The sequence below is a fragment of the Cavia porcellus genome, unplaced genomic scaffold (genome assembly GCF_034190915.1).
Source record: "Cavia porcellus strain 051 isolate PalLab524CR breed Dunkin Hartley unplaced genomic scaffold, mCavPor4.1 scaffold_5, whole genome shotgun sequence".
Lineage (NCBI taxonomy): Eukaryota > Metazoa > Chordata > Mammalia > Rodentia > Caviidae > Cavia > Cavia porcellus.
Genome location: NW_026947488.1, coordinates 37,959,583 through 37,979,352, shown reverse-complemented (window position 1 = coordinate 37,979,352; position 19,770 = coordinate 37,959,583). Strand labels below are relative to the sequence as shown.

Below are 19,770 nucleotides of genomic sequence, written 5' to 3'. Positions count from 1 at the left end.
ATAAACAAAAATACTACATTTAACACTCCTCAGACCCATACACAGATTCTCAGGCTTGTACAAGCATCAGGATTTAACTGAGAATTCATATATTGCACACATTTATACCCATCATAATCAAGCCCTACAATGTAGGTAAGAGGCACCAAAGCTCCAGTCAAGACCTATTGCCTCACAGTCATTTCCATGTTCAAGAATTTCCACTTGGTACCCTAAGACAGCTAAGGCCCTAGGTTTAGGATGGCACGAGGCATTTGTGGCCACTTATGAATTCATAAACTACTGTTTTTTGAATTGCTATCCTATTTCACAATGTCCATGCCTGTAGATAGTCTCTCTCTCTCTCTCTCTCTCTCTCTCTCTTTCTCTCTCTCTCTCTCTCTCTCTCTATATATATATATATATATATATATATACACACACACATATATATTTACTGAATTGAAAGAATGTACTACTGACGTCTTTGCAAGTTAAAATTATTTATCCAGGTTCTGAGTAAGGCAATGGTTCTAGGCACTTTATAGATTAATCTGTTTCTACCTAGAATCCCCAGGCTCAGTTCCCACAGCCTCGCAAGATTACTTTAGACTCTGAGTCTCTAATACTTATCGTCATTTCACCAGAACTTCTTTTTATTTTTACTTTTCAGGATCAAACACCAACCCCGCATTTCCATCTTTATACAAAAATCAAGAAAATAAACAGCACGTAGACTACCCCTTCACGATTTTGCCACTCACCATAGAACATGTCTCATTCTCAAGAACCACTCCCTGGCCCACTTGTTCTAATTTCTAAACACAACTGGTCCATGTACATTTCCCTAATCTACATTGTTTCATCATCTTTACTTCCTAAAGATCTCAGAAATGTTAAAGATATTTCCCCAAACCACCTTCTAATCTGTGGCAAGATCAGATCTAGTAATCTGATCTTCTGATTATTATTCCAAAAATTCAAATAGCAATATCATAATTGCTTTGGATAATCACTACAAATTTATGCTACAGATTTAAAAATGTATATGGGAGAGACTATACATGCAATAGATTTAGTTGCTATTTCCCATTTCTTCCTAGAAGAATGTTATTATTAGATCTCCTTAACATGGTGGGATATAAGCTATCTCAAAGAAGAAAAGAATGCTTAATTAAGTATTCAGCTTGAGTACAGGAGAATAAATGAGTATAATACAGAAGTAGCTCATTTGATTTAGGAATTTCATCATAGAAATTCTTTTTTTCATTTATTTCCTTGTCACTCATTATTTATTTGTATATGACAACTGAATTACAACTATTTTAAACCCATGTGCTCATTTTACCTGTAAAATAACCAATTAGGTGGTGCTATCATTATTTCAATCTTATATAGGAGAAAAATGAGGTATTACATAGATTATTTGACTCACTTCATAAAACTAATTGTGAAAATTAATGATGAAATTTGGATTCTAACTCAGGCTCTGGGTCCAGAGTGGTGCCCTAAATTGATAATGTTTTATCACGCCATAGGCAATGTAAGAACAAGGTAGATGAATTTAAGAGATACTACATTGTTTCCCTTGGATGTATTTTGTGCTGGCAATACAGTCAAATGTGATATTTCCAAAGTTTCATAGCCCTCAGGCATGAATTGTGGTAGCTTCCATCTGACAGAGCAGATTGCATTATCTTCCAAAAATATACTCTGTAACAGGTTTCCTGGAGAATGAGATAGGAACTGCAGATGCCACCATAGTATCTTTCTACAGGGCAAGCCTATAGAAGAAGGGATTATCTTAAGAAATCATGCCCTAGGTATTATGTAGTATACTGAAAAAACGGTCACAGTTTTGTAACTCCTCCAATCAGAGAGTTGCGGTTACTGCTCCACCTCTTTAATCTAAATTGTTCTTTTGAGACATTTTAGAGCAATGAGACATTAGCAAATAGGACACAAACTGAAGACTGAAGAGTATGCTTTGAGGTTTTTTCTTTTCTGGTTGTACTTTAAATCTTAAGACCACCATATAAACAAACATTTGCTGGGCTCCTGCCTCTGAGGAAAACGCAGCTTCCCCAGCTATTATGGCTTAAATGTGAAGCACCCCTTAGTATTCAGAGCTGGAAACTAGAGAGGTGACTGGACCACAGGGGCTAACATCATCAGTGAACTAATCCACTGATGACTTTACAGCTGAGTGGGCTATGAAGAGGAAAGGACCAGTTAGAGAAAGGAGGTCAGTTGGGGATTGCCTTTGAAGAGTCTTCTCGTCCTTTGCCCATTGTCCTTTAACTCATTCTTTTTCATTTGCTGTTTCCTGACTGCAACAAGGTGAGTGGTTTACCTCCACCACATCCTTCTGCTATGATGTTTCTGTCATGTAGCAGACAATGATCTGAAGCCATAAATCTCAATAAATATTTGCTCATTCAAATTGTTTTCCTCAAGCATTTGGTCACAGTGATGAAAAGCTGACCAATATGCCAGCCAACAGCCATAGGCTTGTCAGACATGTGAGTCCAACTTAGATCCATCTGCTGTCAGATGATCTACCAGGTGACTACGACTACGCAGTGGAGGTCAGCAGAGGGCAGACCAGCATGTCCAGTCCAGCAGAACATCCCAACCAATCCACAGACCACAGGGATTTGGAATCATTTGTTATACCCCAAAGACTAAAAAAACAGTTCAGCCATAGTAACTATTTTGAAAAAAAAAATTCTCCTGGTTTCTTGTTCCACAGATGAGGAGCTTAGAAGTTACCATTCCATCTTACTGACAAGAAACAGTCAATGAACTGTCAAACCAACTACTCTTCCTGGATCTGGAAGAGAAGTGAAGACAGAGCAAATCACTTGTTCCAAGATTGTAGAACCATTAAATATAGGATATCACAAGTTATGGGTCAGAGATTTGGAAACGAATACCAATGCAAGGATCATTGCAAGGACAGAAAGACCTTAACTGTAACTGATGGATTGCTCAAGGGTCTGCATGGACAACACTGAGAGTTAAAAATCCAGACGGTTCTAGCTAGGTACCAGAGGCCCATAACACTTTGGAAAATGTTTCCTTAGGAGTTTAACCATATTTTCACAGTAAACACTAGAGAAAAATTTCCCTCATACTCTAGCAAGTGGAGGGGAAAAGAAATGGCTTTGAAATACACCAGGATGCTGTTATTGTTTGCAAAGCCTGGCCTCAGGAAAAACTATCCACCAGAGACTAGAATTCTGGGTTGTTCTCAGAGCCTAACAAACCTGGTGTGAGGGTGGGGGTGTGTATGTACTAAATACCAGTTCATAGTTAACATTCCGTTCCACCTAAGGAGGAAAAATGGAATACAAAAAACTGAGACACCTTTAAAGAGTAAGGTCATTAAAACACTAAGACATACTTGTAGAAATGTAGGCTATTCCCACCACACACCATACCACCACAGAACTGAAAGCTATTCACAATAGTCAACTTCACATCCGGCTGTTGACAGAAACTTTATAGGGCATAATAAATGGAAAGAGAGACAGACAGACAAAGACAGAGAAACAGAGACAGAGAGACAGAGAGAAGAGGGTGGAAGGGAAACGAAGGGGGAAAGGCTCAGTTTGAAGACAGAAAGCATCAGAAACTGGAATTATCAGGCTGAGAATTTAAAATGACTAGGATGAATATCCTAAGGTAGCTAAGGAATAAAGTAGATAGCTTGCAAGAACAAATAGGCAATGTAAGCAGAGAGGTGAAAATCCTAAGAAGGAATGAAAAAAAATGTTAGCAATTAACAAAAGCCATGACAGAAATAAAATCTCTGAGGACTCATTGTAAATTTCATGTGGCTAAGGAAGGACTGAGTTTGAGGACGTATCAATAAAAGCCCCCAAAACTGAAAAGCAATGAGAACAGAACTGAAAGCAATAAAACAAAATACCCAGGGACAAATGCGAATGGTATAACATACACATGTGATAATTTCAGGAGAAAGGAAACTTGCCTTTGAAACAGTCATGACAAAAGATTTCCTTCAAATTAATATCAGATATCACACCATGAATCCAAAATCTGTGACAATACCAAGCAGGATAAATACCAAGAAGAACACATCTACTAGTATCATTTCCCAGGCACTGAAAAGCAAAGAGAAAAAATTTTGAAAGAAAAAAAGGAAAAAAATTCACCTTATCTATAGAAAATGAAAACATGAATTACGTCAGCTTTGTCCTTGGCATGGACTGGAGTGAAAATGGCTGAGAAGACCACAGGATCTTCAGGGTAGTAAAAATACCCTGGATGATATTATAATGGTGGATGCATGTTATCACACATTTCTCCAGACTCCAAGGTGCACCGAGAATGAACCTTGAAGGTAGACTATGGGCCTTGGGTGGCAATCAGGTGCCAGTGTAGGTTCATTGATGTAACAAATATGCTATTTGGTGGGGGATCTTGGTAATGCAAGAGGTGTTGCTTGGGTATGGTAAGAGTCATGTAAGAAACCTCTGTTCTTTTTGATTACATTTCCTACAAGTTTATAACTGTTCTAAAAAATGCTTATTAAGATGTAAAGAATCCAAACACATGATTTAAAAGACTTACAAAAGCCAAGGATATAGCTCAGTGAAGTAAGTGCCTACCTGGGAAGCATGAGGTCGTGAGTCCAATCCCCAGTTTAAAAAAAAAAACTTACAAAAAGTGAGAAAGTGGTGAATTACGTTTCTCTACATCATACCTGAACCTAGTAAAAGCACAGATAATACATTTTCCAAAGCAAAATGATGAAATAATGGAAAATTTAATAACATAATGTTTTCTATAAAAGAACAAATGACCTTTCCTAGGATAAACAGAGCAAGCCCTTAAACCCATCTTGTGGATTATTAAAAATGTCACTGGAGATGTTTTAGATAATATTACTGAGCATTATGTGACCTCCTGTAACTTTCCCATGTGAAAAATAGAAGCAAACTTCTTGCTTAATCATTCAACCCTAGCATGTTCTGCCTAATTGTTCTCATAACCAGAAGGAGTGCACCTACATTCACTGCATAGATGTGATCACCACATTTCCCATGATAAAACCTGCTCTGATGCTACAGCAAAGTTCCTACCCCAATAGAGCTTGGGTTACTATGAGGAAAACTTACTTCAATAAACAGGAACTGCAGGGACAATCACAAGTGTCACACAAGTTATCATGCAAGTCCAAAATGGGAAGTTGGCTCCATCAGGTCTTCCTTTTGGAGAACAGTTGGTTGAGTTCTTATCTCAAGGGCCTATGGCATTAAGAATAAAATTTAAAGGACAAACATGTCATTGGGCAGAGGTATCATGGGATGCAAATATCTTACAGGTAGAGTAAGGGAGAAAAAGGTTAAGGGACTTTAAAAAGATGAGGATTCATGTGCCATTGAGTGATGAAGGTCACACATGAAAGTTTAGAGAGCAGTAATAACCTTGAGCCCAGATAAGAAAAGCCCTAGACATTAGAAGACTTTGATTCAGCAGCATCTCCCTTCAGAAAGAAAGGACCTCTGGGCAAAGGAACGAAGCTGTCCTTCTGAGCCATCTCTTAAGCACAGAATTCCTTCTGTAAAGGACACCACCCTGCTGCCAAAGCCTGATTAACCTGTCCCTTGGTTGATACTTTTAAGTGTTGATGGATATGCTAAAGGGTATATACCTGTAGGTCTGCAGAGTATGTGGGCAGACATTAGAGGGATGCTGTAGGCTGTGGACGGTCTATTCATGCTCAAGGCTTCTTTGGTATATCGCAGTATAGAATCACAAGGAGTTCAGAAATTCTAAAGGAAAATTGGCTTTCCAGATTATTGGGAAGGTTTGCTTGTCAAGAGAAAAGGATAAAACATACTTTATTTAGTGGCTAGATTAATTTATTATTTTTAAACATTTAGGCATAGGACACATGGACTTCATTTCTTCTCTTGCACAGGGATGCTTACATGATAAGCCATTTGCTAGAGAGGTTGGTATTGGGTAAAGACCACTGTACCACACAGTAAGGACTTCTCAGGTATTAATGTGTTCATGAATTACCTGGAAAGCTGGCAGAAATGTAGACACCAGTTCTCCATTTAGACTAACAAGCTCCCAGGAGCTGCCCTTGGTCTACAGTAGAGATTGGACTTTAAGAACCAAGGCTATAGGACATGTTAACAAGTTTCGTTTTTACTTTTATCCAAAGAACCATTAGTAGTTCTTGAGGGATTTCAAGGGACAAATTTTTGTTTCACAATGAGGATGGTAGCTTGGGTATAAGCTATAAATGGAAGAACAGAGAAAAGTGCTGACCACGGGGACAAGAAACAGATTTAGAGCTATTTAAAAGGTAAGACCTGGGCCAGAGATTTAGCTCAGTGGCGTAAGCGCCTGCTTGGCAAATGTGAGGTCATGAGTTCAATCCCTGGTATCAAAATATAAATACATATATACATACAAATTTTTTAAAAAAAGGTAAGACCTGTAAGACTGGTGCAATTGGAATGGGATAGAAAACCAGCAGGATACCAGGAAAGACAAAATTCAAAGAAGTAGGTGGGTAAATAAAGGAGTTCATGGATTTCTCATGTCATTCTCTCAAGGAAAATTCCATAGCAGCATTCAGCATAGTTTTATTGCATGTGATTTCAGAGAACTGAGATTTTTTTTTCCTCGTTGGAAACCATTTTTAATGCAAAGTACTTCTAATCTTCCCTCCTCAAGAGCTAAAATAATAGAAGTGATGTCAATGGCAATTATAAGCATCTCAATTCATCTGCATCCCTTATGCAGTTAGTAAGGCCATCTGAGCGGTTTATTTCTCTAATTACATGATTGTGACTGTCATGAAATCTCAGAATGATTTCTCCCGTACCCACGTGATTAAACTTAGAACCACTGTCCCCCCTCACTCCAGCACTTTCTGTGGGAAAATGCTCTCCCTGGGGCTTCCCTCTCAAGAGAGGCTTGCTTGGATCCAGGTCAGGCTCTTGGGAAAGTTCCCTGACTTCAGAGGAACTTTCACTTTCCTGGAGATGCAGACACCAGATTCAAGGTCCTGCTGGGTTAATCACTCAGCTCTCTCAGCTGCAGCAGCATGCTGTCCTGGGGAGCTGGTGCCTCCAGGGAATTAGGGTTCTCTCCAGCAGCACATGACATGCTGAAAAAGAATGCTATGATAGGTTCCCTGCTCTTCCCTCCTCCAGCTGTGAGTCACTAAAAAACAAAAGAAATAATTCTTGGCAGAGTTTCCAACCTGAATCCACGGCAAGGAAAGGTGTCATAGCTTTCTCATAGATGCCTAAGGAAAATTTTTAATTCAGAGCACAGCGCTCTCGGCCTGGTATAACATTTATTTCCCATCGTCACATGGAGTGGTAGCCCTTGGCATGGCGGGCTTGATTTGCATACATTTTGAGAGCGGGTTTTATCTTTTTGTGTCCTTATTTATTGTGCTCTCTCATCCTCATTGCTATTTTAGAACTCTGTATCAAATATTTATGGAAGTTTACTTCCTGGGTATAGCCTGCTTCGTCACTGCCTCCCATAGAAAGTGTCCTATTCCAGGGAAGCTGCTCCCTGCCTCACATGTCCCACCGCTCGCTTCCTCCCAAGTTGCTGGGGAAACTGCCAGGCTCTGGTTAATTAGTGGGAGTCCTTCTTCTCCTTACTCTACAGCATCCTAGAGGACACATGTTCGGGCTCCATCCTCATGTGTGTCATGCCTGGTCACAGCGACTCTTATACAGCCCCCAAGAGCTGTGGTGCCCAAGGCTCCTACTCAGGGTGGAGGGTGGGGCCTTTGGGAGCCAAGCATCAAGAATTACCCAGCCTGGCAGTGCAGTGAGCAGTGCTGGAGGGTGGGCTGTGGCCAGCTGGGGACACATGCCCCACCAAAAAGGGACAGCCACTCATTGGGTCCCGTCAATCATGACCCTTGGGAACTAATTCTCCTGTCCTTCTAGTTTTTCATGAGAAACTAGAAATCCAGTTTTAATATGAAATTTCTAGACTTTTGTCTTTGAGTTCAATAAAATAACAAGTGATGAGCAGCAGCCCTGTTGACTAGTAGCTCAGGCTTTCAGGTTTGTAGTCCTGTGGTGTGAAGCCTTCCACAAACACATTTTCTGCTCCATAGCTGAAAACACACTGTCTCTGATCACAACACTGAAAGAAGGACAACACAGCTCAGCGCTCACCAACACCCCAACCTGTCTTCCATCAGTTGTGATCTGAATCAGCCGGGCAGCGCAAAGGTCTGTCTTTGCCTATCCAGGGATCCCACAATGATCAACAAACATGTGCCTTTAGATTCCTGAAGAACAACATTTGTTTTTTTTTTTTATTACAAATCTTAAAGAGTGACACAAGAACCCTGCCAAGGGGCTGCAGTTCTTCTCAGTTCTTCTCAAAAGTCACTTTTAGATATTTCATCTGCCTGGATTCTCTCACTCAACACCTGCCAGGCACCATCCCCTCTTTCTTGTTGCCTTATGTGACCCCAAACTTCCTTTTACTCCCCAACAGGTCCCTCTGATCAGCCCGTGTTTTCTTTTCTTCTTAAACAAATCAACCTTTATGCCTTGGAATTCTGGCCAGAAAAACTCTCCATCTAGAAATAAGAGTTCTTGTCATTAGGTTCCCCAATATTCTCTTCCCTACACACAATATGATGTCTGAGGAGATTGCACTGTCAGGCAATGTCCTGCCCCCACTCAAAAGTCCCACAGGCACCCACAGAACGCAGCACATCTTTCTGGACTTGAACTAATTCTTAGAGATATTTCACTTAATGGTTAGGGATCTAATGATCAAGTTATCTGATACTTAATCCTTTTCTGAATCTTTCATTCTCTGGCCTTCTTTTTGAGTTTAAATTTCTTTGGCTTTTAACTCACTTTAAAATGACTTTGCCTACAGGAGCTTCTGAGTTATCATTATATTTTAAATACCAATTTTGCATCATTCTGAAAATGTCTTTTTGCTATTTTATGTGCATCTCAACCATGTAGGGATATTTAACCACTTGTTTAAAGAACTTTTTTTATTAATTGATACTTTAAATGTAAATTTAAGATCAAAAGTGATTGGACCCTAAGAGATCCCTACATGAAGCAATGCTGCATGATGGACCCTTCACACTGCCCAGGGTCCTGGCCCCAGGCCCTTTCGCTGCTCACCAATGGGCCCTTTGGCTGGCCCTATAACTCACAGGCAGATCTGAGTTTTGCTCTACTGACAGGGGCCTCTTGTCTCTGCCAGAAAGGGTCCTGGCTCTGTAATCCACATCACTCAAACTCTTCCTGGGATACCTTACATCTACAGTAGGACACCTACTGGTTCCTGATGCCATGGGATACAGATCTGGGTAACCAGGACTTTGCTCCCAGTGTGGTGCTTTGGGAGATGGTGCAACATTTAGAAGGTGGCCCTAGAGGAATGTCCTGAGATCTCTGGAGCCAGGAGAGCTCTCTTGAAGGAGAGACTGTGGGATCCTGGACTCTTCCTCCACCTCTCTGCTTCCTGACACCAAATATCCTGCTTTGTCAGAGGCCCAAAGCTATGGGTACCTTATTTTTGAACTGACACTTCTAAAATTATGATCCACAACAGATCATTTTTCTTCAGGCACTAATTATCTCAGATATTTCATTAGAGGAACATGAAGCTGACTAACACACTATACATCATGGCTTGGATTTTTCACCTCAGTAACTTAGTAGCTGACTGTCTTTGGATTAGAGCATAACCTTTCTGAACATCTAGACTAGAGGTTCCTTCATATGAATGAGATGGTCATAATTATAAGTTCTTAGAATAATTAAAAATATTCTTTGTGCTCTGCAGATGCCTGGGAGGCTTTCAATAGAGGAAGAGAAGGAGCATGAGGAAGGGGAGGTCTCATTACTAGTCTACAAAAGACAGCCTCTCAACAACAGAAGAGGATTTCAAGAAAACTGTTCAGATCAGATGGGCCTTTGATCTTATGGGGAAAAAAAAGCACCATTCATTGGCTTGTCTGAAAATGGCCTGCAAAACCATGAAAGCAATTGATAAAATGTTACACCTCGCTGAATTAAAATGGGGAGTACAGAGGGGACCAACTTTTAGCTCTGTCCATTACAGTATAAAACTCTTTTTCTCCTGAGCCCATGACCTTGGGGTATTTTTGACAGTAGTTTTGTCCAGGGAACCATCTGAATTATTGAGTCCTGTCTGTGAGGGTTTTCTCTTTCCTGGCTTCTTCCAGAAACACCGCACCCTGCCACCACCACCACCATATTTCCACCTACATCTGCCTCAGCCAATCTCTCTTTTTTAGAGGATTAATAAATGATTAAAGGACATGTGATTGCCCCAATAGGATGGAAATTGGATATAAATATATTCTGATGACAAAATATTAGTATTCTATTCTCTCCTGGGCTCTACAAAGTCTGATAATATGGATGGGAAATGACAGGGATGATTCATTCATTATGAGCTACCTATAGATGTAACATGGCCATCTGGACTCTGGAAAGATTTGAAGAGAAAACAACCAAAGTGTGGGACTCCTCCCCAGCACTTTCTCATTTTCTGCCTAAAGGAAGAAATTCATTATCATTGAAATCTGCCCCACTTCTTCACTGTGGAGCTCGATACTTTCAGAATAAAATTGTCAACTGTCACTGGACATGATCAACAACCACTAAGTTTATCACAATACCCAGTCTAATTTCCATAAAATCACACCCCATCCCCAAGACACTCCTCATAGAGACAGTGCTGCAGGCAATACACCTACTCAGAATGGGAGAGCGTCAGTCCTTTGTGTGAGGCACACAGCTGAAGCTTGCTAGCTCACAGCAGATGACAGCCTGTGGAGAAGAAATCTCCCTGGCCAGGGACTCAGGCTATGCTCCAACTCAGACCCTGCTACTTCCTGCCAGGCTGACCCTGCACAATTCATCCCCACTCAGTGTCCTCCTCTGCAAAGCCAAGGTCCCTGCTGAGTCCTCAATGTTCCATCCCAGCTTCAAGGTGGCCCTCAGTCTCCCCAGCCACCAGACACCCCTGAGCCCAGGAGTCAGCAGAGTCTACCTTACTGCACATGATTGTGCAAAGTGTGTTGACTCAAAACCTTTTCTTTGTCCTTTGAAATGAATTTAGATGTCTTCAGCTTCCAAATTTCTCCCTACTCTTACCTGACTACTTTTTCATTATTAAGAAACAACATATGCTTTATGTAAAAATATATGTGCAGATAACAAGAGGAAAAAACTGCATTAAAGTACCAGATCCTTTCAGACTGTGATGTAGATGAGAAGGTTCTTCATGCTTTCTGAAACATCTCTCCACTTTGTAATTCATCAATACATTACTCTTTATCTTTTTATATCATTGGAAAAGGTCATTTTAATGGTTACAACACTACAACTGCTATATCATAAGATTGTATCATGAATCAGTTTACCAATTTTCATTTTTTTCTTTTGCTGTTGTTGTCATGTTTTGTCCTGTCCTCTGTTTTCTGAGGAATATACCTGTTTGCTATAAAGAATATTAATGTACAAGTGAGGTCTCCTTTATCACCTGTGTTGCTTTTGTAAACGGTTACAAAATCTTTGAAACTCCTCCGGGTTGTAGAATGCATTTCCCCTTCCAGTCTGCGTTAGAGTTATGAATCACTGTAACTAAGACAATAAAGCAAAACCATCACTGTGTGACTACTAGGCTAGATCAGAAGAGGCCGTCATTATCCCCCTTGACTCTCTTGGGAGCCTTGCCCTTTCAGGCTTGTGGCCCCCATATACTTTCTTGGACCCAGCAGCCACACTGTGAGGAAGCCCCAGCCATATAGGCATTCAGATTGACAGCCCATTCTCCAGACCCAGCCTCAGACAAGAGAGAGAAGAATGTGACTCAGAAGCTGATTCCCAGCTGTTCCAGCTATTTAAGCTCCCCTGGCCATGCTGTTGTCCCAGAGAAGGATTCAATCTCTGTACAGAAAGAGTCTTTCATTCTCTGGGACATATTTGAATTCCTGGCCCACAGAATCTGAACAAGTAAGAGTTTTAAAAAATTCATACCACCAAGTCACCAAGTTTGGAATTGTGAGTGATCTGTTATTGTAGCAGCAGCAGGATGTGAAATGGTGCAAACTAACATCAGTATGATTATTGCTCATGACAGGAAGCACATTCTAAAGATGGAGTTAGGGAAGGAAAGAGGCAAAAATGAATGCAACCCCAGGAAGAATAAAAATACTGCAATTCTGGGAGTAGGAACCCACGGAGGAGACTGTTTCTCATGTAAACCTATTAGCAGCAGCATCTTTTATGTTTGAAATAATACACTGAGGGTTCCTAAAGCAAGACTAAGATTCTTAGAGAAGAGTGTATTTTAAAGAAAAATATCACAATAAGTTAAGCACGAAAAATAATTTCAGCAACTACCTTTGGAGGATGGCTGAGATTTGCTGCAAAAAGGGCAATACTGCCACATGGTTCAGAGCAAGGGTTTGGAATCAGATTTACCTGGATTCAAAACACAGTGCTGTCATCATTTCACCATTCAGGACCCTGCAGGGACTCATCTCTGCATCAGGGAAAAGAGTTAGCTTCCAGGGCTACTGTGAGGACAGACAGACATCAAGGCTGTGAGGTGCTCACGACAGCGCCCAGCGCAGAGCTTGGTCAACATTCTTATTACTGATTCCTATTACCGAAGGTCAGCTTTTCCTGTCTCCCTGAGAAAGAAGGACGATCATCTATTTAGGTTGGCAAAAAAGAAAATGCAATGAAGAATATATCATTTCATTGCTAATGCAGAAGGTCCTCCATTGTATGATTCTGACCATTGCTGTGTGGGAGGATGGGCAGGGAAGGGCCCACCTCCTGATGAACCATGTGCTCCTAGCCATGTGGAGACCCAAGGCATGGTGACAGTGGGAGGCGTGGATGGAGCTTGGTTGCAGTTTGATCTTTATGCAGGACAGGCTAAAGTGAGAAAGAACAAGAGAGGAGGAGGTCGGCCACTGGTACAAGGAAACTGGATCATCTCCCTCCGCACCATCTCACACCAGGTTAGAGCTCTAAGGCACCCAAGAATTCTCCATGTGAGATTGCATTTGACAAGATAGAAGAATATATTTGACAGAGTAGTCCTCACTTAAGAGTTTGTTGGTCTAATTTGTATCTTAAAATCTCTCTATATAACTTGTAAACTTCTGATTTACTCCTGTCTTGAACCCCAGAAATACTAGAGCTAAACCTGATCCTGTTCATTCCTTACTGTATTTAAATTCTTTTTTTTTCTTTAGGAAGAATGAGGAAATTGGCACAAATTAAAAGATTAAGAGTACAATGAACTCTATGTAACATGAAAGGAAAAAGAAATTATGTGGTATGAATTTCAATTTTATAAAAGGCAGTCTCTAGGAGACAAAGTTGTATCACCCCCATGGTGGGTGCACCCCCACTTCCAGTTACCACCATCACTCTGCTTCTTGTGCCCATGGGGCACTTTACTGAAACCTTTTTTTAAAGATCACATTGTGCATCTGTACTTTTGCCAAAACATTTTAGTTTTAGGAGTTTGGTGTCCCTTTAAGGGTAGCATAGTAAAATTCAACAGTCCTCTCTCCTGGAAAAAGTAGCACCAATTCACATGGAGAATCAGGGTTGCAGGGGGTCCATGGACTTGTGCTTAAGACTCTTCAGCATGACTGGGCTCTGTGAGGAAAGGGATTGACTCCACACAGCACTGTCTAATGCACAGTAAGTACCCAAGTCAAATAGAAAGATACCCAGTTAGTACCCAAATCAAATAGAAAGATACCCAGTTAGTACCCAAATCAGATAGAAAGATACTAAGTATTTAATGCCCAAATCAGATAGAAAGATAGATACCCTGTAATTACCCAAATCAAACAAAAAGATACCCTGCAAATACCCAAATCAAACAGAAAGATACTCTGTAAGTACCCAAATCAAGCAGAAAGATACCCACTAAGTACCCAAATCAAACAGAAAGATACCCACTAAGTACCCAAATCAAACAAAAAGATACCCTGTAAGTACCCAAATCAAACAGAAAGATACCCACTAAGTACCCAAATCAAATAGAAAGATACCCGGTAAGTACCCAAATCAAAGAGTACCCAAATCAAATAGAAAGATACCCTGTAATTACACAAATCAAACAGAAAAATACCCAGTAAGTACCCAAATCAAATAGAAAGATACCCAGTAAGTACCCAAATCAAAAAGAAAGATACTCAGTAAGTACCCAAATCAAATAGAAAGATACCCAGTAAGTATCCCAATCAAACAGAAAAATACCAAGTACCCAAATCAAAAGAAAGATACCTTGTAAGTACCCACATGAAAACAGAAAGATACACAATAAGTACCCAAATCAAACACTACCCAAATCAAACAGAAAGATACCCCTTAAGTACCTAAATAAAACAGAAAGATACCCAATAAGTACCCAAGTCAAACAGAAAAATGCCAAGTAAGTACCCAAATCAAACAGAAAGATACCCTGTAAGTACCCAAATCAGAAAGAATGAGAAACATGTTTCAGGCATCTACTGCCCCATAACAAATCATTTCAAAATTTGGTGGACTGAAATCTACATTTTAGGCAGGTCACAGTGGCGGTGGCCCCACCCCATCCCATATGCTACCATCTGGAGTGGGCTTGAAAGAGGAATACAGAGCAAAGATGGCATCACTTGCAGGCCTAGTGCCAGTGGCTGGTGCCACTTAGGGACCAGCTGGCCTCATCTGTGTTCCTATCCAACTTTCCCTACAGTTTCACAATCTTTTAGGCTTCTCTTAAGTAGGATAAAAAAAATTTTTTTGGTGTGGAAGTCTAAGGCCTCAACAAAGAGCTTCTGCTTTTGTCCAGTTGCCATTAGTCAAAGCATGTGACATACCCCCATGCTGGTGTCAGAGGAGACTATACAAGAATATAAATGTATGAATGACAAGACATTCCCTAAGCCATCTGCAGCGTGACCTTCCTGAGTCAAGAAGGGAACAACAGCTGAATGAACAAACAATCATAGTCTGTTAGACACTCCACAGTGGGCCTGGAGTGTCTATTGAGTTCCCCCTACCCTAGGCGCAGGACAAAGTCTCTTTCTCAGGGCACTCATCTGAGAATAGGTCACATCTTCCTGTTAGCCATCATCCAAGAACCCATCCCCTGCTCCTGCATACATGGCACAGCTTGTCATCCTGAAGCACTGTGAATGTCTTATTTCCTACCACTGAAACTAAATTCTGTACTTTGTGAGGACAGGGAACATAATCATTATGTTCAACACTGATCCCAGCTCCTTCAAGGGAGCACACAAAATACCCGAGGAAGGAGAGAAGAGGATGGAAATTCCAAATGACTTGATTAAGAAATTCATAGTGTGGCTCAACTAATAGTAATACCCACAGAAGTATGTGCTCAGACAGGCTGCTAAGGTGACTGTCCCATCTAATCCCCAATGACACTACAACAGAATTAATACCCACTCCTTTTTCTGGGGAGCACACTGAGGTTTACAGTAGTTATGTGACTTTCCTACGGCTGAAGAACTGACAAGTAGCAGAGGTGGCTTTTGACCTAAAAAATATCTGACCTCAGCTCCTACCCTTAACCACTCTTAACCATTGCCTCTCTTTTAAGCACCAAAGAATGTTTAGAAGAAGAGTACTTAAGAATGCAAAGTACCTTGAGTGTCCTCTCAAGGACTTTCTGTGAAAAAGATGCATACCTAGTCAAAAGAAACGGAAAAAAATGCTTTTTGCTTTGTAAACAAAAAGAAAAAAAAAGATTTCAAAAGAATAGTGAAGATCAAGCAGGTGAGTGAAAAATGAAAGTATCTGGAAGATAATGAGGCAGAAAGGACTGAGACAGAGGGACACTGGGATGGGTGGACCACATTTCATTAGAAACAATGTAAATACCTCACGATGCAATGCAAACACCTTCCAGAGAGGGTGGGGGAGGATTAGCTGGCCACAGCATTCAAATTGGCTTAGCAAAAGGCAGCTCCCCAGATGACTTCAAAACACTATGGACAAAAAGGTGCAAAGTAGAGAATTTTATAGCAGGATAAATGTTTATTCATTGCAAAACCCTCATAGGAGACTTAGAGTTTTCTGCTGTACTCACCAGAACAACTAAAATGAAAAAGACATTAAAAAAAAAATGTTACTGAAGATACAGAACAATGGAACTCTTCCATTTGTCTGAATACTTCCAAGCACACTCCTTTGGGGGAAGCATGCTCACTTTGGCACCCACTGAAGCTGAACATATATGCATATCCATGACCCACAATGTCACTGCTGAGCATATGTCCAGCAGAAATGCATCCATGTATTCAAAGAGCTAGAATGCATACTGCAGCGCCGTTCATAATAGATTCTAACTGGAAACCATCCAACCACCCATCCACAGCAGAGTGGCTGAATAAATCATGGTACATTCATACTTGGGACAATACACAATGATGAGAACAAACAGTGTGCAGTTACTACAAAGCTGCAGGATAAACCTCACCAGCATAAACAGAAGGATGCTGTGGAAAGCGAAGATGTGTGACTATGGGCAGACAAAGGGCACGGGCATTCAGGGAGACCTCAGGTAGTTCTTGCATTTTTCGGTATAGGTAGCACACTACAGTGAAGATTCTCAAAGGAGATATGGATGTATTCAAAAACAAAACAAGCAGCACTGACGATGGGGAAAGTCAACATAAATTCTGTAGCAATCTCCTATTTATAATTGCTTTGGGGGAACATGAAGATCACTCTGAGAGTTCTCAAGAGATCTTGAGGAAAGGAAGATTTTCACCTCTTTCTTGTGGTCCTTGTTTTAAGAAAATTCTAAGAAATAGGAAGATACATCTCTCTGACTTTTCTTTTCCCTGTTCCTAGCACTGTGCCTTACCCATGCATGTGAATACAATGAATAAAAATAATTGGGTCTGTCTTTTTAAAAATGTGTCCTATTGGATATCTTTAGCCTGAGACCTTTACAAAAGACCTCCATGAGTCTGAGAGCTTCTTGTAGGGAGTACCTGTAGGGGTGAGGAAGCAAAACAAGGAGGGGAAGAAATCATCATGGGGTGAGTTAATGAGATTTCTACTTTGGTCACCTGGGGCCAAGCTCACTGAGAAGCTCATGATACACAGTGTGCCCAGAACAGCTTTGCCCCAGGTGTGAGAAGTAGAGTGCTCATCCTATAGCTTATGTTAGTCCTTAGCTGAAGGACTAACTCCCTGACAAGTCCAGAAGAGTGAAAAATAGTTGTATTAGGGAATCTTGGAATAGGGAGTGCTGATGGGGCAGAGGGAAGGTACCAAAAGTATCTGCTACAAATGACCCAAAAAATCCTCATTGGAAACACAATTTTGTTTTCTTCCAATGGTGAAAAGAGACAGAGATGCAGGTCAAGCACTAAAAGAAAACTTAATTTAAAAAATCTCAGTAGGAAGCAATGTTAAAACCCTCACCCCTGGCCACTCTTTGATGTTTAAGTCCCCTCCTCACTGTCCAATGAGCCTCCCCCAAAGAACATACCTGAAGCCTTAGGAAAAACAACAGTTGAACTCCAACTGCCCACACCTCTCTTTCCATGTCTGGAGCCCCATACTGTAGATACTTTGTCCTGAAAGGGTGCGTGACCCGCTTATCCATATGCACGCATGACTTGCAACATGAGCTACTAGGTCTTAACAATGGGGTATTGTACACATTGGCTCCCTGATTTCCCTTTCCATTCCAGTATCAATTAGAGGCTGGAAAGAACACACATTTTGTTTGGAAAACTCCCCATGCAGGATGCCAAGTGTCAAGATTAGTGTTCAGAAGACCTAAGCTTTAGCTACTTTGGAAGCAAAGACATCCTGTCCAGCCTTCCCCTGACCCCCTCAGTCTTATTAGAATTCCACCCAACCATGGCTGCTATTGCTAATTCCATAACCACAGTGGAGCACTGAAGTACGATTTTAACAGTTCCTCAGTTAATCATTAAAATTAGCCAATCGGGGTGAAGAGATCATCCACTGTTTCAATGCTGTGTAATTTCAGATGATGAAAAAGGATTTTTAATGCATTATAACTCCGTGGATGGCATTGAGGCTGCTTGCATAAAAGTTTTGAAATGCTAGAGAGGGCCAAACACTAAACAAAACAAAACAAAACCTAGTTCCAAGCTAAGCCTATTTAGAAACATTTCCAGAGAAGGGATCAAGGCCTGAGGAGGTGGCAGGGAAGGGTTTCTAAAATGTTCTTCTAGAAATGCTCTTTGGGAGAAAGAAAACTCCTTGAGCTACCTTTTGGATTATGACACAATAAAAACTTAACAGCTACCAAAGCTAAGACCAAGTTTCTTTTATAGTTTGGTAAGATTTATGACTTGAATCTTAAAAAAAGAAAAGCAATTGTCTATACACAAGTTCCAAAAATGAATATAATTATTTTATATCACAAATACACCTAATAAAAAAGAAACTGAAAAATTATTTTTTTAAAAATCCTCAGCTTAACAAATACCAGCCTATTCAGAATTACCATCCACCTTCAAGAGACCAACAAACCTAAGTACTTGTAATTCTCATTGTTTCTTAATCTATAGTGATGCCCACAGTCTTGATAAACTGTGGATTGGGGTAAATGTTTTAAGGTGCTTTCCAAGGAGTTAAATTTTAAAATTTTGTTTATCTTGAAACAAGTTAAAACTTACAAAGTTTGCACAATGAGCTGCATCTTTCAAAAGAACATTGATTGCAACAGTCTGGTCTAACTGGAAAATTGTAGTAACAGCTGCAAGACCCAAAAGCACATTTGTGGAGAGCCACTCCCCCATCCAGGACTTGGAGCCGGCTGCCCTTCAGTGCAAAGGAAGTGGTCCTGCCGCGACTTGCCCTGGCTGCCTGCTGCTGTTTTATCTCACGCCCCATCTAATGGGTAACTAAAAGTGAGAGCGTTTAAACCATGAGCAACTTCCACCTTCTCATTTTTCTTTTGCATTTAGCTTTCATAATGATTGCACAGCTTTTCCATGGTGTTTCTAAACCCCGCATTCATAAAAGTTTTATAGGCATTAAATCAGTTCCCTACAAGAGATCTAAAGTGTAGGAGAGGGTGTGCACAAGCTTAGTTTGGTTAGGTGGCATCTGAGGTCTTTCCTCCTCACTGCCCTTAGCCTCAAGGGTATTCAGATTCATGAATCTGAATGTTTTGTTTAACCCTAGTTTCTTGCAGGCTTGACTATTAAACAGGGCAGAACCTGTCAATGACAGCTAAAACCCCTTTGTCTTAGACATTTGATCACTTTGCTAATGACTTGCTGGATTGTGCTTTTCTTGTAAGTTACTTCCTGCACCTGAACACTGACAGAAGCAGGGAGCTGGGGAAAGGAACCAAAGGATAACATTTGTGTCAATGCCATCAATCCCAGAGAGATGTGGACCAAATGTTACAGATCCAGGGTCTAGTCAGAGATGTGGTAGACTGTGTTTCCCAAGAGTGTCACCATGGTGTCTCCCACCCGCGGCTCCCTCAGACACACTGCGACACTCTTCTCATCAGCATGTGAGGAGTCTGTCCCTGTCCTCCCAGTGGGGCAGAGGCTAGGGAGGTATGAGGCTATGTGACTTCTGAGGTTATGAAAGCCACTCAGTGTTCCCATGGGACCTACCACAGCACGTCAGTCACCTGACTATCCGAAGGCCCCACATAGCCCAGCCAGGGACTCCCCCAGAGAGGCTATGGGCAACACAAAGGGTGGGAGAG

At 40.9% G+C, this 19,770-nt stretch overlaps 1 protein-coding gene across 4 annotated transcripts in view; it reads right to left on the bottom strand.

Annotated features, from left to right (window-relative positions):
* The window catches only part of Kif16b (kinesin family member 16B), a 398,969-nt gene that overhangs the window by 24,520 nt on the left and 354,679 nt on the right, over positions 1 to 19,770 (bottom strand). For 2 of the 4 annotated variants that reach the window (XR_010047480.1, XM_063248665.1), the window contains exon 26: positions 5,127 to 5,255. The exons of the other annotated variants lie outside the window; for them this stretch is intronic. Coding sequence is in view for 1 of the 2 variants with exons in the window: in XM_063248665.1 (XP_063104735.1) it covers positions 5,175 to 5,255 (81 nt within the window). In the remaining variant the exon portion in view is untranslated. The remainder of the gene's footprint in view (positions 1 to 5,126; positions 5,256 to 19,770) is intronic. 4 annotated transcript variants of the gene reach the window in all.